The 12,556-nt window shown below is 42.7% G+C and overlaps 1 protein-coding gene across 4 annotated transcripts in view; it reads right to left on the reverse strand.

Annotated features, from left to right (window-relative positions):
- Nucleotides 1-212: 212 nt before the first annotated feature.
- Nucleotides 213-12,556, reverse strand: part of LOC129703008 (lebercilin-like protein) — a 44,523-nt gene continuing 32,179 nt past the window's right edge. For 3 of the 4 annotated variants that reach the window (XM_055645167.1, XM_055645166.1, XM_055645168.1), the window contains 4 exons: nt 11,689-11,770; nt 6,774-6,877; nt 6,575-6,680; nt 213-1,041 (listed from right to left, as the gene is read on the reverse strand). In XM_055645167.1, coding sequence (XP_055501142.1) covers nt 263-1,041; nt 6,575-6,680; nt 6,774-6,877; nt 11,689-11,770 — 1,071 coding nt within the window. In that variant the 3' untranslated portion in view covers nt 213-262. The remainder of the gene's footprint in view (nt 1,042-6,574; nt 6,681-6,773; nt 6,878-11,688; nt 11,771-12,556) is intronic. The other variant, XR_008724488.1, reaches the window with a different exon arrangement.

The raw sequence follows: 12,556 nt of genomic DNA on the forward strand, positions 1-12,556 counted from the left end.
TCGCTCTCCATCACTGTAATATTTCTCTTCCCCAACATTGTCACTCCTCCTTTCTTTCACTGTCCTGCAACTATGATCAACATTCAGAACCCATATACCTGCCCCTTTAAAAAAAAATATGGTGCATGTTAATGTCATAGCCTAATGTACCCAGGAGGTTAAGCAAATGCATAGTTTAGCAAATGACAACTGTTGTTTGCTGGAAAAAGAGATAGAACTTTGAAATTCTTTTCATAAAAAGTTTATAATTTTATTTATTTAATCATTGTAAAACAAGTTTTTCATTTTCATCTGCAGATGATTCCAAAACCCTTACAGGCAGCAACTCAGGATCCAGAAGATTCAATCTGTTTTTAGTGGTAACCTGAATTCGACTGGTCTGTTTATTTTTCTGCAGTTGTTTTAGTTTGTCAGAGGCGTCGGCCTCACTGTCCTTGCAGATTTTATTTTCTATAGTATCGCCTGATCGAAATAACGATTCTATGAAGGTGTTCTTCTTATCATTCTTTGAAGGCGACGGAAGGCGGTTCTCGGGTTTCTCGCTTGGCCTGTCCCCAGTGTGTTGCCTCAGTTCATTCATCCGACTACTGAGCTTCCCAAAGGATGGCTCGTAACTGCTGAAGGAAGCGCCCAGGTCCAGCGACTCCTTGCTTTCCTGCTTGTCTTGTCGCCTTTTGATGTTATTTTGGGCCGCATACGATAGTTTGCAAACAGGAAGTCCTTGGTGTAGATTCTCAGTTTGTTCTGTGAATCTGTAACGTCTCCGGAGCCTGGAAGGAGTTTTATTGGAGCTCTCTGACAATGAAAAAGAGTCATCTATTTCCTTGGTATCGTCCAGCAGTGAATCGTTTGCAACTTTCTGCGGTTCTGTTTCCTTCATCTCATTGATTTCCTCTTGCTCTTGGTCTCCACTTTCAAGGGCTTCCTTGAAAAATTGGGCATCTCTTTCTTTCTCCTGCTTTTCCCTTCTATCCTTTTCCAGGTTTTCCAAGATATCTTTCTCGACCATGTCCTTCCACCTCCTTTCTGCCTGCACGTATTCTGATGAGTAGGTGGACAAAAATGTACATTTATTAAAATGTTATACATGTGAATAATTTAGATCATTGGTATCTATAATCTTGAAATGGCAAAATCTCAATAGCATCTGCAGGGGAATGAAGAACCAGAGATCATGGTTTTAAGTTGAGAGGGGAAAGATTTAATAGGAACCTGAGGGGCAACATTTTCCCCACAGAGGGTGGTGGATATATGGAATGAGCTGCCAGAGGCTGTTATCAGGCAATGAACCATCCTACCACAACCAGAGAGCAGTGCTATCTACTTCTATGGTGACTCTCGGACTATACTTGATCAGATTTTGTTAGCTTTACCTTGCACTAAACATTATTCCCTTATCGTGTATCTGTATACTGTAAATGGCTCGATTGGAATCATGTTTTGCCTTTCTTCTGACTGGATAGCCAGCGACAAATGCTTTTCACTGTACCTAACTACATGTGACAATAAACTAAATGAGGTGGTCGATATAGGTACTAGTGTCGTAGGATCATACAAAGTGGAAACAGGCCCATCGGGCCACCGAGTCCGTGCCAATCAACGATCCCCGCACAATAACACACACTAGGAACAATTTACACTTATACCAAGCCAATTAACCTACAAACCTGTACGTCTTTGGAATGTGGGAGGAAACCAAAGAACTCGGATAAAACCCATGCAGTCACGGGAAAAACATACAAACTCCGCACAGACAGCAACTGTAGTCGGGATCGAACCTGGGTCTCTGGCGCTACAAGTGCTATAACTCTACCTTTACGCCACTGTGCCTCCGTACTTGGCAGGGCTTGACGGGGTTGGTGCTACCTCACCTCCTATCTTGTCCATCCAGAGGATAGGGACCAACATTTTCTGAAATCACTTTAGGGGAATAAGCGAAGCAGCCAAATTGCAGCAGTAACCAAACACAAAGATCCCATTAAATGCAGCCGCAATCCCTGTCAAATACATTGCTGTGTCAGGCAAGAATTGAGATAAATCAGCAACAGTTCAAAAACCAGGAACAAGAAAGTGATAAGAGAAGTCTACTCACATGGGCTGAGAAGTTAATTGTCAGCCTTGTTTAAAAATGCCGTGGACTCGCTAAACCGCTTGGTGCTATCAAGCTCAACATTAAATGAGACCTAAAACACAAAGTCCTGGAGTAACTCAGTGGGTCACGCAAAATCAATGGAGGATGACGATTTAGTCAGGACCCTTCTTCATACTCTTGGCTTTTCAGTCTGAGGAAGGATCCCGACACGAAACGTCCTCCAGAGATGCTGCCTACCCCAGCACTTTGTATTTTACTCAAGGTTCCAGCATCTGCAGTTTCTTGTAGCAACAAATGAGACCTAATTGTTTCTCTTTCCCATTTTAATTGAAAATGCCTTTGGTAAGCTCACATAAGAAGGAAGAAACTATGTGCACTTAACTTTTAGAATATTTCAATTATTTTTATATCCTGGCTTTTGAAACAAGACGGCAATTGCCTTCAGCTGTAAACAGGCACCTACATGTATACCACAGATCTTTTCGCATTCTGACATGGTTATGCATTTTTCAATTTACCATAACATTAGTGAAGGTACTTAGTCTATGAAGGTTTACTCGCTGCCCGTATTCAAGAATCCTCAGGGCAAGCTTCCTCTATATATAGAGTCGCAGGGTTGTACAGCACGGAAACAAGTCCTTTGGCCCAACTTGCCCATGCTGACCAAGGTGCCGGTCTACATATCTAAATAATAATCAAAAATATTGGCACCACCTCGCCTCTCAGGGAAAATAATCAGTCCCTTGGAATGAGTCCACAGAAATGTCCTGGATAAATGTTGTTGTCGGGTACCTTCTAAATAAGGTTTCATAATAAACATCATAATAACATCAGTCTGAAGAAGGGTCTCGACCCCTGCCTGTTCCGCAGGGTTACACCAGCATTTTGTATCTATCTTCATAATAACTTTGCTGTTGGTGTTGTCTCATTGTGCACATTGGTTGCAATGTTTAAAACAATGTTGACTATTCTTCAAAGTACTACTTTGACACTAAACTACTTTGAATCCCTGAAGTGGGGAAAGAGTGAAAATTATACCTGTCTTTCAACAAAAGGATTTGAGTATAAGAGCAGGGAGGTTCTGCTGCAGTTGTACAGGGTCTTGGTGAGACCACACCTGCAGTATTGCGTACAGTTTTACTCTCCTAATCTGAGGAAGGACATTCTTGCCATAGAGGTAGTACAGTGAAGGTTCACCATATTGATTCCTGGGATGGCAGGACTTGCATATGAAGAAAGACTGGATAGACTCGGCTTGTACTTGCTAGAATTTAGAAGATGAGGGGGAATCTTATAGAAACTTACAAAATTCTTAAGGGGTTGGACAGGCTAGATGCAGGAAGATTATTCCCGATGTTGGGGAAGTCCAGAACAAGGGGTCACAGTTTAAGGATTAGGGGGAAATCTTTTAGGACCGAGATGAGAAAATCATTTTTTACACAGAGAGTGGTGAATCTGTAGAATTCTCTGCCACAGAAGGTAGTTGAGGCCAGTTCATTGGCTATATTTAAGAGGGAGTTAGATGTGGCCCTTGTGGCTAAAGGAATCAGGGGGTATGGAGAGAAGGCAGGTACAGGATACTGAGTTGGATGATCAGCCATGATCATATTGAATGGCGGTGCAGGCTCGAAGGGCCGAATGGTCTACTCCTGCACCTATTTTCTATGTTTCTATGTAACATGTTTGAAGATAGTGTGGAGAGCGGTGGGCTAGATATCTTTAACGTTCCTAGGTGCAGGTTATGCATGTGACAGGAGAAAAACAACCTGACCAAAGCAGTAATTTGGATTTAAAAGCTAGTCTGTTAAACCCCGAAAGCAATAGATAATCCCCAGTCAAATTGAGAGATTGATGCATAACGTTCAGGAAAATAATATTTAAATACAGTATGGGAATTTGCATTAATGCCAGAATTACCAGTTGGACTTGCATTTAGGCAACAGAATGCTGGGGCCAAATTAGTCTAACCCAAGTATCTGAACATTTTAATGTTATATATTTGTGCATGTATCACAAATAAAGGGAATTTCATGATCTATAATATTGTGTGCTGAAGCATTTGATGAAGTAAACAATGTACTGTACCGGGACCATCTGCTCTCTTGCTTCCTATGAGTTCTTACCTTTACCCTGTATGTCAGCGGCCTCTGTTCAATACACTGCTTTTGCCTCGTTTAATCGCCTTTACACGATAGTGTTAAGTAAGTCTGCCCATCTGTCTATTCAATGATCTCTTGTGGTTGGCTGGACTATTCACGGGGCCTAGAAATTGGGGTTACTCCATATTTTGCACATTGTGCTAGTTACTTCATTGTGGGTATGGCCATCATGAAAAGCAATCTCCCTTCCTTTGACTCCATCTACACTTCATGCTACCTCAGTCAGCATGGTCACCAGCATAATCAAGGACAAGTCTCACCCTGGACTCCCCCTCTTCTCTCCTCTCCCATCAGGCAAGAGGCATAGAAGTATGAAAAATTACACCTCCAGATTCAGGGACAGTTTCTTCACAGCTGTTATCAGGTAACTGAACCATCCTATCACCAACTAGAGAGTGGCCCCGAGCTACCAACTACCTATGACATTCTTGCCATAGAGGGAGTACAGAGAAGGTTCACCCGACTGATTCCTGGGATGTCAGGACTTTCATATGAAGAAAGACTGGATAGACTCGGCTTGTACTCGCTAGAATTTAGAAGATTGAGGGTGGATCTTATAGAAACTTACAAAATTCTTAAGGGGTTTGACAGGCTAGATGCAGGAAGATTGTTCCCGATGTTGGGGAAGTCCAGAACAAGGGGTCACAGTTTAAGGATAAGGGGGAAATCTTTTAGGACCGAGATGAGAAAAACATTTTTCACACACAGTGGTGAATCTCTGGAATTCTCTGCCACAGAGAATTCGTTTCGTTGTCTCTGTACTGTACACTGACAATGACAATTAAAATTGAATCTGAATCTGAATCTGAATCTGAATCACAGAAGGTAGTTGAGGCCAGTTCATTGGCTATATTTAAGAGGGAGTTAGATGTGGCCCTTGTGGCTAAAGGGATCAGGGGGTATGGAGAGAAGGCAGGTACGGGATACTGAGTTGGATGATCAGCCATGATCATATTGATTGGCGGTGCAGGCTCGAAGGGCCGAATGACCTACTCCTGCACCTATTTTCTATGTTTCTATGTTTCATTGGAGACCCTCAGACTCTCTTTAATCCAACTTTTCTGGGCTTTATCTTGCACTAATCGTTATTCCCTTTATCTTGTATCCGTACAGGATACGTGGACGTCTTGATTATAATCATGTATAGTCTTTCTGCTGACTGGAGAGCTTGCAATAAAAAAAGTGTTTCACTGTACCTCAGTACACGTGACAATAAATGGAACTGTTGTAGCAACAGTGACTAATCAGAAGTCATTAAAAGATAGTTTGCAAAATCAGGACATGCTGACTTTTAGAAATTTGTTGGCATTATTTCTCCCTCTAAAAAAAGTCAAACCTGATTTGCACGTTTCACAAGTGCTGCTTTTATTTTTAGGCATACCGAGATACTGAAGCAATGGCATCTGTGAGCTGACCCATGAGACATGCATCTCACACTATTAAAACGAGCTCTCCAAGGCAACCTCAAAACGGAAGGAGGTAAAGGTGCAAGGATGACCTCGGGGAAACCTCCATCTGGTGTCTAATTGTGGGCAAGCAGTGGCTGCCTCGCCAACAGTCTGTCTGTCCTTTCTTCTTTTTGTTATTTTTAGTTTGTGTTAAAAGTATGTTTTGGTGTTCCTTGGTTTGTTTTATGTGGGGTGGGGGGGTGGGGTGGGGAAACCTTTTTTCAATCTCTTACCTCGACGGAGATACGATTTATTTCCGTACCGTATCTCTGTCCCCACAACGGCCTAACATCGTGGAGTTGGCGGCCTTTCCTGGAGACCGACCCGGCGCTCCAAGCCGCGGGGAGTCTGCGGAACTTTAACATCACGGAGCTTGCGATCCTTTTGCTGGGGATCAAAGCTCCAAACGCAGGGCTGGTGGACTCTATCAATGTGAAGCCCGTGGTCTCTGGTAAGAAGAGGCCGACTCGGGAACTCCATGCCATGGAGAGAGTAGGGGAATCGAGGAACATAAGACTTAGGTTTAAGGTGAAGGGGGAAAGATTTAATAGGAATCTGAGGGGAGTTTTTTCACGTAAAGGGTGGTGGGTGTACGGAACGAGCTGCCAGAGGAGGTAGTTGAGGCAGGAACCGTTGCAATGTTTAAGAAACAATTAGACCGGTACATGGATAGGATAGGTTTGCAGGGTTATGGGCCAAAGGCAGGCAGGTGGGACTAATGTAGCTGGGACATGTTGGGCTGAAGGGCCTGTTTCTACGCTGTGTGAGTCTATGACTAAACCTCTCTTGTAGGCAAAGAACTCATTGTTTCAAATAAATGCTCACAGTGTAGGTGAGTTACCGCCGCTGAATTTAAAATTGGACTAGAGACGTACCTTTTCTTAATTTCTCCGCCTCAAGATCTATTTCAATGTCTTCCTTTTTTTGTTGCCATTTTGATGCTCTGCTATCTTCATCGTTAACTTCTTTCAGCGTTTCCTTCTATTACAGGGAATACGGTTTCCGATAGTTAATATGTAAGCTGCTGGCCACATTACAGATGACATAATAAGGAAAGCAAATCAGATTTGTTACCTCAATATGAACAGCCTTCTTCTCGAGGGTTGGAAGAACATTAGGAAGAGAAAATTTGATGGGAGAAATGCATTCTTCCGTCTGTATAGCTTTGGCCACATTTGCTGTGTAACAAAAGACAACAATGAATAGTGCTTCATGAAACCTGTGGCATCCACGAAAGGCCAGAACAAAGAGAAATTTCTATGTGTTCGCTTTTATTCAGTTATTAAAGCACATCCACAAATAGCACTACTAATTCACTTATAATTGTGCTTGAAGTGCAGCCAAATTAAATGGACATTGCCTTACATATGAGTGTATTTTATTGAACACTAATGTAGGTCGGGCAAGGCTAACCACCATAGCAATCACTAAATAGTGACGCAAAATAAAATAAATTAAATGTAAATAAATGCCAATTAAATGGTGTAATAGTCGTGATTCCATATAGGGTGCCGTGGGTGGTGGTATTTGGAAGCATTTTTACCGTTATCCTGGGCTTTCATGGTTCACGCTTGGTAAATTAAAAATGATAACACTGGAACTGAGGAAAATGTTAATAAGTCAGGCAGAATTTTTTTGGCCAAGCAGCAAAAGATTTATGGTATCATTTGTATGCCACATATTCAGAAACAAATTGGATGCTACTAATAGACGAATTTGATGGATGAAGTAAGATCGATTGTAATGATATATTGTCTTTCAGCTGACTGGTTTAGCACGCAACAAAAGCTTTCCCCTGTACCTTGGCACATGTGACAATACACTAAACTAAACTAAACTGCAGAAGAATATAATCGACACTTTTCCATGCATGGAGTTCATGAATTCTGTAAATTTGGGTGCAATATGGAAGCTTGCTTATTTTTCTCGACTACATCGAAAACAAAAAAATTATGCTGCAAATCTGAATTAAAAGCAGGAAATGCTGGATATACTCAGCAGGTCAGGCGGTATTCATGGAGGGAGAAATGGAGTAAACACTTCAATTAAATGCCTCTCGTGGTTACAGAAGAACCACTTATGGCTACTTGCAGCCAACACCTCCACAATTTGCATCTGAGAGCATCTCTCGGCCTCCATTCTATCTGACATTCCCTTTTTTCTTTCCAACCCTCCCCCTTCCCTGCAATTTAAAATTAATTCTAACTTTTTCTTGTTCTGCAATTCTTGTGCGTCTTTGATTTGTGGGAGAAAGCTAATTCAGCCAAAATGATAGTTTGATTTTGCTGTTTAAAATGCTCGTGGTCCTCTGTTATAGCCTTGCCTGCTGAGTACATTGGGCATGTATTTCTCTGGACTTGCTCTTTCTCACTCCCTGATTGAATTATGGTTAATCCCTAGCTTGATAAAAAAATAATAGAGAATGGAATTATTATCCTTTAACAAACATTGCATACTCGAGATATGCTGCACACTTGTGAATATCGTATCTATTGTTGGTGCTGAAAACATTATTCATTGATAAATGATCACAATGCCGAACATTTGTGGACACAATAATGGAGAATTGGGCAGGGCTGCAACCATTTGCATTCATAGGATTAAAATAAAATCCATTTTATTTCCAGGTCCCTGTTTTTGTGTCCCTTTGATTTGTGGTGGTACAATGCCACCCCCTACTGCATAACTTGTAGGTGCACTGAAATATTGCAGTCAATTCTTGCACTTCATCCACAACCCACCCCTACTGAAACATAGAAACATAGAAATTAGGTGCAGGAGTAGGCCATTCGGCCCTTCGAGCCTGCACCTGATCATGGCTGATCATCCAACTCAGTATCCTACCTGCCTTCTCTGAGCCCCTGATCCCCTTAGCCACAACCCACTCTAACTCCCTCAATTAGCCAAGAGCCTCAAAACATTTGTGGAAGAGTTCCAGAGATTCACCACTCTCTGTGTGAAAAAGTTCTTCTCATCTCGGTTTAAAGAACTTGCTGTGACCCCTTGTCCTGGACTTCCCTAAAATTGACGATCTAGACCCTTAAGAAAAAGTTTCTATAAGATCCCCTCTATCTCATTCTAGAGAGTATAAACCAAGTCTATCCAGTCTTTCTCATAAGACAGAGACATCCCAGGAATCAGTCTGGTGAACCGTTTGCACTCCCTCTATCGAGATCTGTCCTTCTCAGATTTGGAGACTCAAAGAGAAACTCCAGGTGTGATCAACCCTGTGCTTGAACCTCCCTGCTCCTTACTTCTTTTGTATACCACTTTATCTACCTGATGCCTACCTCAATGGGGTATTTATGACACCCAGATCTCCCCCCCAAACTGCTTTCCCGTTTTTGACACCAAAATGGATAACCTCACATTTATCCACATTATACTGCATCTGAAACAAAGAACTGCAGATGCTGGTTTAAATTGACGATCGACACAAAATGCTGGAATTACTCAGCGGGACAGGCAGCATCTCTGGAGAGAAGGAATGGGTGGCGTTTCATATCGAGACCTTTCTTCAAACTCAAAGAGAACATGATCAATTGCTTCTGTATCACGTCTACCTGGTAACTGATGGGGATATTTATCAAAGACCCAAACACCCAGGCCACGTTCTTATTTCACTCTCACAATTGGGAAGGATAGGAGCCTGAAATCCACGACTACCAGGTTCAGGAATAGTTTCTACCCAACAACATTTGAATTTGAATTTCTTTATTTGTCATTCAAAAACAAGTTTAAACAATATTCCGTTACCATGCAGTCAGAACAGTAAAAAAAACAACAAAAAACACAATTTAACAAAAACATCCATCACAGTGATTCTCCTCCAGGCACCTCCTCACTGTGATGGAATGTTAAAAAAAAGTCTTATCTCTTCCTTGCTTCTTCTCCTGGGTTCAGGCAGCCAAACCGCTGGGTTGAGGCGATCGAGGCTCGCGAAGTTGAAGCCCCTGCTGGGCGATGGAAGATCCCGTGGCCAATTTTAAGCCACGCCGGGCGATGAAAGGCCCTGCGAACGGGCCGATTCAAGCCTTACAATTCGGGGTGGACGAAGCTGCTGCTGTCGGATCTCCCGAAAATCGGTTGCCAACCAGGGGCCTGCATTCTCCCGATGTTGCAGTCTACAGGGTCCGTGGACGAAGCCTCCGAAGCCGAGTCGCAACCACAGCCTGCGAAGTCAGTCAGGTCCGCGATGGTAAGTCCACAGGCTCTGCAACCGGAGATTCCAGTTGGAGGCCGCCAGCTCCTCGATGTTAGGCCTCAGCGCGAACGGAGAAACGACACGGAAAAAGGTCGCATCTCCGTTGAAGGAAGAGATTTAAAAAAAAAGAAGTTTCCCCCACCCCCCCACATAATACACCACTAAAAATAGACTAAAACATACATCTAACATTAACGATAAGACAAAGAAAGCAGAAAGGCAGACGGACTGCAGGCGCGCTGCAGCTGCATACGCAGCACCGTCTCACGGATAATTGCTGCCTCATCAGGCACTTGAACACCACACTACACAACACAACCCTCAGCTATGAACTGTGGACTGTCGTTAGTTGCACTAAGGACTTAAGGTTTCTTTGCACTGGTATTAATCTATTGTAATTTTTAAAATTAAATATTATCTATTTTGTTATTATGTATTGTGTTTACGGGCCTGTTAACTAAGAATTGTGTTGTCCTGTTGTCTGTACATATGACAATTAAACACTCCCTTCAATGTAGGATCATTTTCTTTTGCTTTCCTGTATATTTTCACTGAAGCAGAAATATTGATATAAATAAATGTGATGAAGACTCACAGAGACAATCTTTTTAACATATTTTTACACCAATCATGGGGTCTCCAATATTTGAAGCCTAGGACCAGCCAGGTGTCTGTATTGAACAGGTATTCCCTCATGGGTTAATGCTGAGATTACTGTTAGCTGTTATTCCGACATTAATGGGGAAACATGGTGGTGCAGCGGTAGAGTTGCTGCCTTAGTGCAATTGCAGCGCCGGAGACCTGGGTTGTATCCCGACTACGGGTGCTGTCTGTATGGAGTTTGTACGTTCTCCCTGTGAGTGCTTGGGTTTTCTCCGAGATCGTCGGTTTCCTCCCACACTCCAAAGACGTACAGGTTTGTAGATTAAATGGCTTGGTATGGGTGTTAATTGTCCCTAGTGTGTGTGTAGGATTGTGTTAGTGTGCGGGGATCGCTGGTCGGTGCGGACTTGGTGGGCCGAAGGTCCTGTTTCCGCGCTGTATCTCTAAACTAAACTGAACTAAGTGAGCAGAATGCCACAACATGTGTTACTCATTGAAATGACAAGGACACCACAGGCACAGCCAGCTGTAATCCCCTTATCTATGGTTCTTCTGCTGGACATTGAGGAGCTGAGTGCTGTAAGGACAATCCTCAAAGACGGGTGTGAATGTCACCCAAAGGGGCCGATCAATCGATCACTGTGAAAGCTTTTTACTGCATCTCGGCACACATGACAATAAACTAAACTGAAACTGGAGCCACATGAGTAAAGAAATTGTACACTACTGTAGAACTCTAACGATACTGAATGCATAAACACAAATAATGTATTGAGAGCCTGTTGCGCTCACAGCCCCCGCCCGCGAACACAGCCCACACTCCGCTGCTTCAGCTTTATTCTTGCACCTTCGGGACGGGCGGTTCTCGACGGGCAGCTTCTGGATGTGCTCACGGACTTTATTCTCCAGCGGGTGGCGGAAGGGGCGTAACCTTCATGGTGACTGACAGGGGAGAAGACCAATCTGCTGGTCTCATGATTATTTAAACCTTCATAACTTTTGTAATATTCCACCGGTCGGAACAAACCTTGATGCACTTGGAGCAGAGGAGAACGGTGAGTAAGGTGGCAAATATATCCGAGCGATATAGGGTACCGTTTTTAAAAACAAATTTAAAAATAACGTGGTCAAGATGAGAGTTTTAGTAATAGTATAGATATGAATGCACTCTGATTGATCTACCTTTCTGTCTTGGTGTTGATGTGTTATTCTTTGTGAACCGATTAAAATAGATATTTCTAGCATCCAAGAGCCTTTCCTTGTCCTGTAAATAAATTAAAATCCTTGTCAGACATATGCACACTATAATCATCCATATGAACTATCATCTAAAAAGATATTCTGTTCAGAGCGGGCTTTTAAAAGTAGGAGCCACAAAGTCTTCCCATACCATATAACCATATAACCATATAACAATTACAGCACGGAAACAGGCCATCTCGGCCCTACAAGTCCGTGCCGAACAAATTTTCTTTCCCCTTAGTCCCACCTGCCTGCACTCATACCATAACCCTCCATTCCCTTCTCATCCATATGCCTATCCAATTTATTTTTAAATGATACCAATGAACCTGCCTCCACCACTTCCACTGGAAGCTCATTCCACACCGCTACCAGGATATTTTTATTCCTGATTTTCTGCAAAAAGTCCTGACATGGTTTATGCTGGGAGACAATACATTTCAGGTTATGCAGTTGATGAAGAGTTAGTTTTGTTTAAAGGAGAAGGATATTTTGAGAGCAAACCAAATCATCTGTTCTGGTTTAACTGAATGAATGTCTGCAAATCAAGACAGGCTACAAGAGCAAACTGAGTAGATGAGGAAACTGAGGAAATGCAGATGCTGGTTTATGCCGAAGGTAGACACAAAGTGCTGGATTAACTCAGTGGGTCAGGCAGCGTCTCTGGAGCAAATGGACGGGTGAAGCTTCGGGTCGTGATCCTTCAGTCTGAAGAAGGGTTCCGACCAGAAACGTCACCCATTCTTTTTCTCCAGAGATGTCGATTGACCCGCTGAGTTACTCCAGCAACTTTGTGTCTATCTAAAAG

This window comes from Leucoraja erinacea, chromosome 13 (genome assembly GCF_028641065.1).
Source record: "Leucoraja erinacea ecotype New England chromosome 13, Leri_hhj_1, whole genome shotgun sequence".
Taxonomy (NCBI): Eukaryota; Metazoa; Chordata; class Chondrichthyes; order Rajiformes; family Rajidae; genus Leucoraja; species Leucoraja erinaceus.